The sequence below is a fragment of the Vicugna pacos genome, chromosome 9 (genome assembly GCF_048564905.1).
Source record: "Vicugna pacos chromosome 9, VicPac4, whole genome shotgun sequence".
NCBI classification, from domain to species: domain Eukaryota; kingdom Metazoa; phylum Chordata; class Mammalia; order Artiodactyla; family Camelidae; genus Vicugna; species Vicugna pacos.
This window is the reverse complement of record NC_132995.1, coordinates 40125387-40138035: the sequence shown is the minus strand read 5'-3', so window position 1 is coordinate 40138035 and position 12649 is coordinate 40125387. Positions and strand designations below refer to the sequence as shown.

The 12649-nt window shown below is 34.2% G+C and overlaps 1 protein-coding gene across 4 annotated transcripts in view; it reads left to right on the top strand.

The window, feature by feature from the left end:
* The window catches only part of TERB1 (telomere repeat binding bouquet formation protein 1), a 43974-nt gene extending 31592 nt beyond the window's left edge, over positions 1–12382 (top strand). For 3 of the 4 annotated variants that reach the window (XM_072967504.1, XM_006203661.4, XM_072967502.1), the window contains 5 exons: positions 3849–3913; positions 4235–4330; positions 8355–8504; positions 8804–8869; positions 11689–12382. In XM_072967504.1, coding sequence (XP_072823605.1) covers positions 3849–3913; positions 4235–4330; positions 8355–8504; positions 8804–8869; positions 11689–11876 — 565 coding nt within the window. In that variant the 3' untranslated portion in view covers positions 11877–12382. Of the gene's footprint in view, positions 1–3848; positions 3914–4234; positions 4331–8354; positions 8505–8803; positions 8870–11325; positions 11364–11688 lie in introns of all 4 variants that reach the window. The other variant, XM_072967503.1, reaches the window with a different exon arrangement.
* The last annotated feature ends 267 nt before the right edge of the window (positions 12383–12649 follow it).

Here is a 12649-nt window from a genome sequence, read left to right as displayed (position 1 = left end):
TATACACACACATATACATGTATATACATACATACACATGTATATATACATGTTCTTTTTCATATTCTTTTTTATTATAGGTTATTACAAGATACTAAATATAGTTCCCTGTGCTATACTGTAGAACCTTGTTGTTTATCTATTTTATATATAGTAGTTTGTATCTGCTAATCCCAAACTCCTAATTTGTCCCTCCCCAACTCCCTGCTTTCTCCTTTGGTAATCATGATTTTTTTTTCTGTCTGTGAGTCTGTTTCTGTTTTGTAAATAATTTGTCTCATTTTTTTAGATTCCACATATAAGTGATATCATGTGATATTTGTGTTTATCTGACTTACTTCATTTAGTATGAAAATCTCTAGGTCTATCCATGTTGCTGCAAATTGCATTTTCATTCTTTTTTATGGCTGAGTAGTATTCCAGTATTCCACACACATATACATATACTACAACTTCTTTATCCAGTCATCTGTCAGTGGACATTCAGGTTGTTTCCATGCCTTGGCAATTGTAAATTGTGCTGCTGTGAACATTGGGGTGCATTTATCTTTTCTGATTGGAGTTTCTTCCAGGTATATGCCCAGAAGAGGGATTGCTAGATCATATGGTAACTTTATTTTTAAAGTAATCTCCATATTGTTTTCCATATTGGCTGCACCAAATTACATTCCCACCAACAGTGTAGGAGGGTTCCCTTTTCTCCACACCCTCTCTAGCATTTATGGTTTGTGAGCTTTTTAATGATGGCCATTCTGACTGGTGTGTGGTGATACTTCATTGTAGTTTTGAATTGTATTTCTCTCATAATTAGCTATATTGAGCATCTTTTCATGTGCCTGTTGGCCATCTGCATGTCTTCATTGGAAAAATGTCTGTTTAGGTCTTCTGCCCATTTTTGGATTGGGTTGTTTGTTTTTTGTTATTGAGTTATATTAACTGTTTGTATATTCTAGCAGTTAAGCCCTTGTCAGTCACATCATTTGAAAATACTTTCTCCCAGTCTGTAGGTTGTCTTTTCCATTTTGTTTATGGCTTCATTTGTTGTGCAAAAGCTTATAAGTTAAATTAGGACCTATTTGTTTATTTTTGCCTTTATTTCTATTGCCTTGGGAGACTGACCTAGGAAAACATTGCTACGCTTTATGTATTTATGTCATTTATTTATTTATGTTTTGCCTATTTGTCTTCTGGGAGGTTTCTGGTGTCCTGTCTTATGCTTAAGTCTTGAAGCTATTTTGAGTTTATTTCTGTGTATGGTGTGAGGGAGTGTTCTAACTTCATTGGTTTATGTGTGACTGTCCAGCATTTCCAACACCACTTGCCAAGGAGACTCTTTCCTCTATTGTATATTCTGCCTCCTTTGTCAAAGATTAATTGACTGTAGGTGTGTGGGTTTATTTCTAGGCTCTTTATTTTGTTCCATTGATCCATATGTCTGTTTTTTGTGCCAGTACCACACTGTTTTAATTACTGTAGCTTCATAGTATTGTCTGAAGTCTGGGAGGGTTATGCCTCCAGCTTTGCTCTTTTTCTTCAGTATTGCTTTTGCAACTCTAGGTTTTTTGTGATTCCGTGTATATTTTAGGATTATTTGTTCTATTTCTGTGAAAAATGTCCTGGGTAGTTTGATAGGGATTGCATTAAATCTGTTGATTGCTTTGAATAATATGGCCATTTTAACAGTATTAATTCTTCTAATCCAAGAACATGGGGTATCTTTCCATTTCTTAAAATAATCAGTGTTTTGTAGTTCTCAGCATATAAGTCTTTCAATTCCTTGGTCAGGTTTATTCCTAAGTATTTTTTTAAATGTGACTTTAAAAGGGATTTTTTTTTTACTTTTATGGTATTTCATTGTTAGTATAGACAAATGCAACAGACTTCTGTATGTTAATCTTGTAACCTGCTACCGTATCGAAGTCATTTATCAGCTATAGTAGTCTTTGTATGGAATCTTTAGGGTTTTCTGTATATAGTATCATGTCATCTGCATATAGTGACAGTCTTACCTCTTCTCTTCCAATTTAGATCCATTTTATTTCTTTTTCTTTTCTATTTGCTATGGCTAGAACTTTCAAAACTATATTGAATGGAAGTGGTGAGAGTGGACATTCTTGTCTTGTTCAGATTATAGTGGGAAGATTTTCAACTTTTCACCATTGAGTATTATGTTGGTTGTGAGCTTGTCATAAATAGCTTTTATTATGTTGAGATATGTTCACTCTATATCCACTTTGGGAAGAGTTTTTATCATGAATGGATGCTGAATTTCATCAAATGCTTTTTCTTCATCTTTTGAGATGATCATGTGGTTTTGAAGTTTCTTTTGTTGATGTGATAATATGCATATGTTGAACCATCCTTGTGGCCCTGGGATGAATCCAACTTGACTGTAGTATATTATCTTTTTAATGTGTTGTTGATTTCTTTACTAACATTTTTATTGAGAATTTTTGCATCTATATTCATCAGAGATACTGGCCTATAGTTTTCTTTTCTGGTAGTGTCTTTGGTTTTGGTATCAGGGTAATGGTGGATTCATAGAATGAGTTTGGGAGTGTTCCTTCCTCTTGAATCTTTTGGAAGAGTTTGAGAAGGATCAGTATAAGTTCTTTGTATGTTTGGTAGAATTCCCCAGTAAAGCCATTCAGTCTTGGACTTCTGTTTGCAGGGCAGGTTTGTTTTTGTTTTTGTTTTTAACTTACAGATTCTATTTCACTTCTAGTAATCCATCTGTTCAGATTATCTATTTCTTCTTGATTCAGTTTTGGTGGACTGTATGTTTCTAGAAACTTGTTCATTTCTTCTAGGTTGTCCTGTTTCTTCTTCTATGTTGTCCTGTTTCTTGGCAAATAATTGTTCATTGTATTCCCTTACAGTTTTTTGTATTTCTGTGGTAACAGTTGTAATTTCTCTTCTTTTATTTTTCATTTTGTTTATTTGGGTCCTCTCTTTTCTTGGTGAGCCTAGCCAGAGGTTTGTCGGTTTTGTTTACTCTTGTCAAAAAAAACTAGCTCTTGGTTTTATTGATTTTTTCTATTTTTTTTTAAAGATTTGAATTTTAGAAGGGTTACTCAGAAAACTTAAATGCAACCCCATATACCTGAAATAACAATGCACAATAGTCAGTCAGCAATGTAGCAAAAGCTAGTTTGTAAATTTACTTTGATGAAAAGGAGTATGGTGTGATGAAAATCTGGTTTAGGCTTGCCTTTTTACTTGTTTCCTGCACTTCAGCTCCAGTACATGTCCTTTCTCCCTCACAGGTAGCCTGTGGCGCTGGACATGGGATAGCTTTTCTTTTTAAACCCTTTCTTGTATTCTGCTCTTTTGATGGTTACTGGGTGAGCTAGGTGGGAAACTGAAGAGGATGCTGCTATGTTCTGGGAAGGTTGCAGGGTATACTAAGTATTAGAAAGATGGATTACATCATCACCACCCCTTTTTTCCTTTTCAAAACCATTCTTGATGTTAATTTTAACTCGATTTCCCAGGGATGTGGAATTTGGAAGTAGTGAGATGTGCTCTTGGACCAGACTTCTTACCCTCTGGCCTACTGAATTTTATTCTTTCCTCCTTTTTTGCTCTCATTCCTTCCTGTTTTCTTCTTTTATAATTTTTTCTTCTATGTTTCTGCTGGTATCAGTATCATTTGCCCTCTGGAGCCTTGTTTAACTCCATTTTTAGAAACAAGGCTATAATCATTGCATACCCTACTCTGACAGAATTTGGTAGATTTTGGTAGGTCCTGACTCCAGCTCATTCTGCCTGCCAAACACCAGAATGACATCACTGCTTACAGAAACATTTAATTACTTCTAGTAATCTGGTATCTTACTTTCTTTTAGTGACCATGTTTTTAAACATCCAACTCCTACTGCCAAAAACACAAAGCAGCAGTTACCGGTAACAGGTATGATTTAAAATGTTTCTTTTTTGATTTTTCAAGAAAACATATTTAGGTAATTAATATAGCTAACAATATACATCGGCATATCTGCCGTCTAACATATAAGCCACGCCTTTGACTCTCTGGTATAAATGCCTCAGTCATGTTTTTTTGATAGCCAGAACCTTTCTGTTTATCTACTAGGATGACGGGATGTGTATTACTGGGCTGAAGTTTATGGAATTCTTTTTTTTTTTTGAAATTCTTGAGAATTAATAAATCTTATAAATGTCAGGTCCTTTTCACTAATCAAAAATATCTTGCATTTTGTGATTTATTTCCCAGATCCATTTACATTATGTTCAGATATAATAAATAAAGAAGTCATCAATTTTCTAGCAACTGACAGCTGTTCCAAAATGTTGAAATATAGATGCTCAGGTAAATATTTTTCTGTTGCAGTTGTTTCATAAGTAAAACACTTATATGATGTTGGTTAACTAGAATTTGTAATAGTTCTACTGGTATGATTTAAACATCATTTCCTTTGGAGAAATAACAGTCTAGGGTATCATAAAACATTCAGATTAATAACTTCTATCTGCATTAGCCTGTGCTCCCAGTATTTGTTCATACGAATCAATACAGCTAATACTTTTTAAAAATTATTATTCCCTTTTTGTCACAGTACATCTATAAGTTTAACTTTACTAAGTAGGTAAACATGTTTTATATTTTCAGAGAGTCACTAAATAGGTATGTATTCTGGATTATGCTCTAAACATTATAGGCATTAACTATTAAACAGTATTTGTATGTTTCTAGTAAAGATATGAATGTTTCTAGTGTTCCATGTCCTATTGTTCGTTTTTTTTCTGCAGGGCCCACAGTACTTATTCCATCCCTTCTTCTCCTTCATATCCCAATATTTCTTCTTTGTTTACTCTCACTGTCCCACTCCATTCTTTGGAGAAAATTGAGGCTATTCCATGTTAGACTCAAATAATAATATTCTTTTGTTTTGGATGAAGGGTTTATCTCTATTACTCTAAAATTGATTTTGAGCTATAATCTGAATCCCATCACTGTTTTTCTCCCCATTTTAATACTTGTGTACACTTTCTCTTTAGTCTTTTTCTATTCGTTGACTCCTTTTGTCCCACCTTAAACTATGTTCATTTCTCTTCATCTTAAAAAAAACCCCAAATACTTTGTGTGATTTGCTGTCCCGTTAAGTATTCATCTACTCCTTCTTCCATCATTTATTACCAGATTCCTGCTTTTGCTCCCTTGTCTTTTAACATATTCATTCCCTTCTTAACTTCCTGCAGTCTGGCTTCTTTTATTGCCATTCTACTAAACTTTAGTGTTAAAGGTAACCTGAAATCTCTTTTTTATTAACCCCAAACCAGTAACTTTTAAAAAAATTCTTAGTCCTCTTTAGTATCTCTGCAGTATTGACTATGATTTCTTGAAATCCTCTCCTTTCAGTAGTTTAAAGCCGCAGTTCCCAAACTGTCCGCAGAGCTCCCTGGGCCTCTGCAGTGAAATCATGAGGGCACTACACAATATTTTAAATTTTATAAGTGAAACACAAAATAGTCAACATCTTTTGGACACCACATGAACTATTAGCTCAAAGTAGTTCATGGTTTCAACATTGATTGTACCACATTCATTTTGATAATGCCATGTCTTTGTGAAGCTGGATTTTCAGGAATTGTTGTGATTTTTAAGAAGCAAACACCACCTGAAAACCAATGGGGAACAGGAAATGAGGGTGGCAGTGTCTAGTCTGACTCCCAAGTTTTGAGAAGTTTTGCTGTACCCAATAGGTGCACACATCCCATTAGGAAATAATTGTAATTAATGAAACACACACACACATATTTCAAATGTAGGTGTATTTTTTTCAAATGGCTACAAAAAGTTGTTAGAACATAAATACTTAGTAAGTTGTTTTGGGCCTAACAGAATGTTTAGTATTTCTTTTGGTCTAAGGATGCTATAAAAAAAAATCACCAAGATCTTAGAGTGATAAAGTTTGAGAACCCCTGGTGAAAAATATTCCAGTTGGCAGAGTGGATGCCCTATAACTGTTAACTCTCTTTGATCCCTTAGTTTGTTTGAAATGGTTCTTTTCCAGTTCCTTTGCTTCCTCGGTGACCATTCATTTCACAGGCATTTATGGAGTGCTTATTCTGTGTCAGGTACTGGGACCAAAGATGAATAGAACTCAGTCCTTATTTCAAGAAGTTTACAGTCTAGAAGCCACTCCATTTTACCATCTTTATTGTTTTATCTTTCTCTTTTAGCCAAATTTCTACAGGCACTCCCCCCAGTACATAGTCTTTAACACTTACTTGACTCTGCTGCAACAATTATTTTTGTGGCATCAACTATCATGTTTACCAATGATTTTCAAATCTGTATCTCTACACTTGGCTTCTACCTCGTGTTATAGCCTCTTTCTTCCATTGCCAGCTGTACCCAGGACATACTCACTTTAATGTCTTATTATTTAAAGCTTAATGCATTCAAAACACAACATCTTTCTCCCTCTTAAACTGCCCTCCCTCCAGCCACTCCATTTTTTATTAGTGTTGCCACTATTCTTCTGGCCTCCCAGATCTCAAACCTTGAGTCATCTGTAGCTATCTTTTCTTTTTACATCTCTATTTCTAATCTATCAAATTTGATTCTTTCTTTCCCACAGAGTCCCTTTTTCCTTTATGCCTAAATTACTCCAGGAACTTTCTAGCAGTCTTTCAGTCTCAAGTCTCACCAACCCCCAGTTATAATGTATATTGCTGTTAACTTATTTTCTTTATATGTGCTTTTTATCATGTCACCATGCTACAGAACCCTCAGTGCTTCTCTGTAACTCACTTAATCAGACTCTCTGACAGGCTTTCAGAATTATGTGGAATTTTGTCTTACTTCCACTTGTTGAATTTCACTGCGCACTTGTTATTTTTTAAGTCTGCCAGAAATATGCCATACTTATTCCAAACTTTGCCACTCAATTACCAAATCACTTGAGAATTTTCCTAAACATCTCCCATACACCAACAGCTCATTATTCACCAGTTTTACCTCATAAATGTCTGCATTCTCCCTGCAAATGCTGTGTTTCAGAATCCCCTCATTTTCTAGACTGTTTAACCACTCAACTGATCCTCTTACCTTCACCTGCACTTCCTATAAGACAAAATTGTATTATTTCTCTGCTTAATAAATATCCTTCAATTTCTCCCCGTTGAGTGGAAGATAGTTAAAAATCCATAGCATGGCTTTCAGGACCCCTCTTGATCTTGCCCCTTGCAACCCTTACCAGACTCAGGGAGATGGAGAACTTTATAATGGATGGATGTGGCTAATATTACCTAAAGCTACTGATCAATCTTAACGTTAAAAACAGAGAGAGATAGTCAGACTTTATGTGCCTCATTAATATGATGCAGTAAGAAATACACAATACTTACCTGTGAGGACTTCTACTAAAAACAATTGAGCCTGAATCTGATCAATCATCTAGATCTAATTACTAGTTTCTTGGGCACACAGGAATGTTTTAAGGAATGCAACTAGGATGTAATCAGCAAAACCCAGCCTCTGGGAAACTGCACAGTACAAATGACCCAGTGTCTCCAATAAGTAAATGACGAAGAGGAAGAGAGGGGAATTGGTAGATTAAAAGAAACACAAGAGACACATCATCTGAATGTAATGGTGGACCTTGTTTGGATCATGATTCAAATAAACCAACTGTAAAAAGAAAGTTTTGAAATGATGGGAAAATTTGAACACTGACTAGATATTAGATTGTATTAAGCATAATTTTCTTACATGTGATAATGGTTTTAAAAAAAACAATGAGACAAAACAGGTGTTTTTTACAAAGAGTTCTTATCTGTTAGGAATGCATATATTTATAGATGAAATGATGCTTTAGTGTAAATTCCAGGCTTCATAATTCAGTGTGTACATGGGAAGCAGAGCTGAGTAGGTAAAGTGTATTTGAAATATGACTGGCCATGAGTTAATAATTATTGAAGATGGATGATGGATACACAGAGGTTCATTATATTTTCCCCTTTATTCTTGTGTGTTGGGAATGTTCCGTAATAAAACATTTAAAAAAAGAAAAGGACGACTGGGCATAAGGGTCACTTTTTTTGGATATCTTCCCTGACAGTGACTCCTGTGCAAAATCAGTCATGCTAGATATGCTTCTTTTCTATATTGCTATAACTCTGTTCACACCTCTGTGGCAACACTTACTTCACTACATTGTATTTGTTGGTTTTACTCTCTCACATGACATGACTTTGACTTTCTTGATGTATTTATAATTAAGTTTCAGACTTCACTTCAGTTACCATCCTTAAAGATATTTGCTTTCATAGATTTGTTATTATATATTTTGTAACATCTATACATCACTGTATTTGTTTTCTTTTAGGTTGCATAGCAGTAGGAAAATCCTTGAATAGCCGAAATTTTAGCAAGCTCTTGCACTCTTGTCCATACCAGTGTGATCATCACAAAGTCATTGTGGAAGCTGAAGACAGATATAAAAGTGAACTAAGGAAATCACTTATCTGTAACAAAAGTAATTAATTCAGCAGTTTTAAAACTAACTATGGCCATACCTTCTAAACTGTGATCTAGAACATTAAGTATTTTAAAAGCTAGAGGGTAAAATAATGTTGAAAAGAAAATCTGTCTCGGAGCAACCAGTGATTTAAGATGTACCCAAGGAGTAGATTTAGTCTCTGGTGGTCTAAAAATTCTTCCTAAAATCCACCTAAGGAGTCCCATTAGAAATGAGGGGAAAAGGAAATATCATACTAATGTGCTGCTACTCAGATTGATACTCTAAGTAAGCTGAATGTTTTCCATATTTTTCAGAAATACTGCTGACTCCACGTAGAAGACAACAGCTCAGTAATGAATCTACTGCCCCTGGAGGAATAAGTGAATACATTTAATTTTCAAATAAACCTAAATTTCATATGTTCCTGAAAAAGAGGAGAACAGCTGAATGATTGTTTTCAGTCTCATCATTAATGGCTTTTAAATGATAATCCTTGGCTCAGATGAGGGTCATACTTCCTGAGAAAAGAGGCTTCTCTCTTCCTTTCCTCATGTTGCTTTATCACTTATTGCTTAATAGCTGGGGAAGGAGCAGGAGGAAACTAACAATTATTAAGAAACTACTCTCTGTTAGTTGTTTTGTGGATATTTCTTTTAATAAATATAATAATAACATTATATGGTAAGGTATTTTATTCCCACTTTAAGGCACAATGAGTTGGCAAATGGCAGAGCTTAGATTCAAATGCAAGCCTGTCTGTCTCCAAAAGCCCTTGTTCTATCCTCTGGCTCACATTTCTATTTTAAGAACAAAATTATTCTCCTATGCACAAGTGCTTTGAAAAGAGTTTGCACATTTTGGTTCATATCTATAGCACTTTAAACAATCAAAATTGAAGAGACAAATAGTATAAACCTTACAGCCCTGCTTAAAAATCAAAATACTTCTTAAACTATGAGTTAATTTACAGGAATTTTTATTTAACTACAGGTTAACATTTCAGGTTTGTCACCATCTCAAATTGATCACAGACACTTAAAGAACATTATCATTTTCTTCTGTTCATATGGAATTTGTACCTGCAGAGTAAAAATAAGCAGTTGGGTACATTACTTGTCAAAGTAACCTAGAAATTAGTAACACTTACAGAGCCATCCTGTTATTTATTGCGAAGACATGTGGTCTTGAACCATCCCAGAAACATTTTAACTACATTGGCCATTTTCACTGCCAAAACCTTGAAAGAAATTTCAGATTTACTTTTTATAATTGGCTCTTTTTCTAGATTAAAAGTTCTGCATACAAATTAAAATTAAGTATGGTGCCACTACAGGGTAACTTACTTTTTGAAGTAGTATTTTATGTAGAAACTGTTAGAAAATGGGTATTTTTTTCATTGAAATATTACAGTTGGAAATCTTGTTTTTGACAAGGAGTTGATATCAAATTAGTAACAATTTCCTCAGCAGCATGTCTTAAAAGCAAATATGTAACAACTAAAAATATTTTATAATCATTTTTCATAGTAAAATAATTTGTAGAGTCTCATGAAATATACATAATTATGGTTACACATGGATTATACAGAGTGATCCTAAATACTGCTAAGTCACATTCAGCTCATAAATAACTACCTTTTTGTATACGTTAGACTTGCTTTAGCTAAAGTCAGATAGTTAATAAGTTGGCCTGCTTTTTTCAAATTTAGAAAGGCATCTTGAGGAGGTAGTGATTATATGGTCTTACATCTCTTTTACAAGCAGGCCAGGACTATTTGATATATTGCCATTCCCTCTGGATAAATTTCCCTTTCATAATAGAGACATTCTTCACCTTTCATTTGGTTATAGGTTACACTCAAAGTTGAGCCTATTCTTCTGAGAGGGGACCATTGCACCATCTAAGTATTTAAAGAGCCTTGAGGACAAGCGTCTCTTAGGGTGGATTGATATCTTGAGAGGGTTTGAAAAATAAGAGTCACTAGAACTGAGGCTTCTTGCCTATTTTTTTCCTGTTTTTTTCTAATGCCCAATCAGTATTAAGAGAAGCACTAAATAGCCATGGAAGGGAGCCTTGTGGTATACAGAGCTGTTTCCTCCTTCTAGGCTGCCCATTACTATTGGTAGCCTTGAAGGAATTGGGCACAGATGTTAATTTAAGTGTGTAAGTCAGTGAGATGGCAATGGCAAAGGAAAAGTGGCTATCGGCTCTACACGAACCACCCAGGACCCTAATATCCTGAATGTTATAATAACCCACCTCATTCTGATTATGAGTTCAAATCATCTAGCAAGTCAAGTTGAAATCATCTGTTTCTCAGATGACCACAGTTTTCTAGTAGAGCTAATCGTTAGGAGTAACTTTATTGATAAGTTTTTAACAGTTTTTACCAGTAGTAAAAAATTTCTTTCAACAAATATTTATTGATCACCTACTATTTCCTACTAAAGTAAACAGAAGCCTTAATTGGAAATTGGAAATACAAAAACTCTTCCTCATCAGCATCTAGCTACAATGATTACATGCATTAACGATTAATTTAAAGGCTTAAAAGAAAATTATTTCCTGGTAATCATCACTAGAAAATATTTACATTTACAGATACCAACTGTGCACTTGTTCTGTTGTAGAAAGTATCCCTAAAAACCACATAATTAAAAACTTCCTTCCTCATTGTGCAACCTATTTTTTGAGTTTTAATCAAGCTTAGCATCCATATAGGTGGTGAACATGTTCTTTATAGCAAATTTTGAAAAAGACCCTTATTCTTTAAAAATATTAATCAAGCCTGATAATTAAAGTAACAAGTGTTGATATTCTCTTCTATTCTATGAAGTTATGGAGCCCTTTGGGAAGACTGTATCTATAAGATAGGTAAGCTGTTTGTTAACTGTCCTTACAGGAATGTTGAGAGAATTAACAATTGAATGTTTATAAAATTTTGTGTTTCTTGATTAAAGGATTTTGCAAACATTGTTACAATAGGATTGTTAACAGTTTTTGAAGAAATTAGTGATAACATCTAGCTTAATAGTAGGCACTCAATTTTTTTTTTAATTGAGGTAGATTTCTACAGGATGAGTAGCCCGGGCATGAAGTTTTCTCACTATTTAGAATAAGTTAAGCACTTATTTGGGTCTCAAGAAGATTCCTTTGTTCAGCAAGTACTAATATATTCTACAATTCTCATTAATTACAGAAAAAAGAAGAATTCGTAAAAACTTTACCAGAGAAGAAGTAAACTACCTTTTCAATGGAGTTAAGAAAATGGGAAATCACTGGAACTTAATTTTGTGGTCTTTCCCCTTTCAGCAAGGACGGAAAGCTGTGGACCTTGCTCACAAATACCACAAGCTGATCAAACGCCCCAAGTGTGCGGCAACTTGATTGGAAGAAGGCTTGTCAGTTTTTAGTTTGATCTCTTAAAATACAGTGTCTTGAAAATACAAAATTTAAAATATTCTAAAATCTCATGAGACAGGAAATGTGGCAATGGTGATACCATTATAAGTAAATACTTTTTTGTGATGCTGTAGCTCATCAAACTATTAAAATAATTTATGAAACAAATACATTTTCAATGTGTAGATTAGTAAGACAAAATTCCTTTATAAGGTCAAGCATTTGTTTAGGAATATGCTTTTTTTTTTCCTTCAGCTCAAAGAACATAGGAGAGAGAAAAAAATTATGAGGCTTTAAATATTATTTGACATTACAGTGCAATGAATACTATGTGAGACACTGAGGTTTTAATATTCTTACCCAGTGAAAATCTCTCCCTGGAACTTAGAAAAGATACAGTAGTTTCCCAAGCTGTTCAAGAGAGGTTCCCACACACTAAATCAATGTTTGACGTTTTATTAATTAAAATGTTTCTTCTTCTAAAGGCTAAATGTGCAGTGGCTTTGAATACTTTCAAATTCTGTAGTCAGGTTCACTTCTTTTGGATTCATGGTTACTTGCTTCTGCTTTTCAAAAGTTTAAAACAATTTTTTAATTGTTTGCTTTTAAGTTGGCTCTCTTCTAGTTGGAAACCAAACTATTAGATGTCAAATTTCTATTTTTCTTACTCTGTTTATATTCCATCATGATCCCCAAAGTATGCTGATGCATCCTCCATTATACTTAAAAAGCTGTTGCTGTAGCAAAGTGATCAAGTA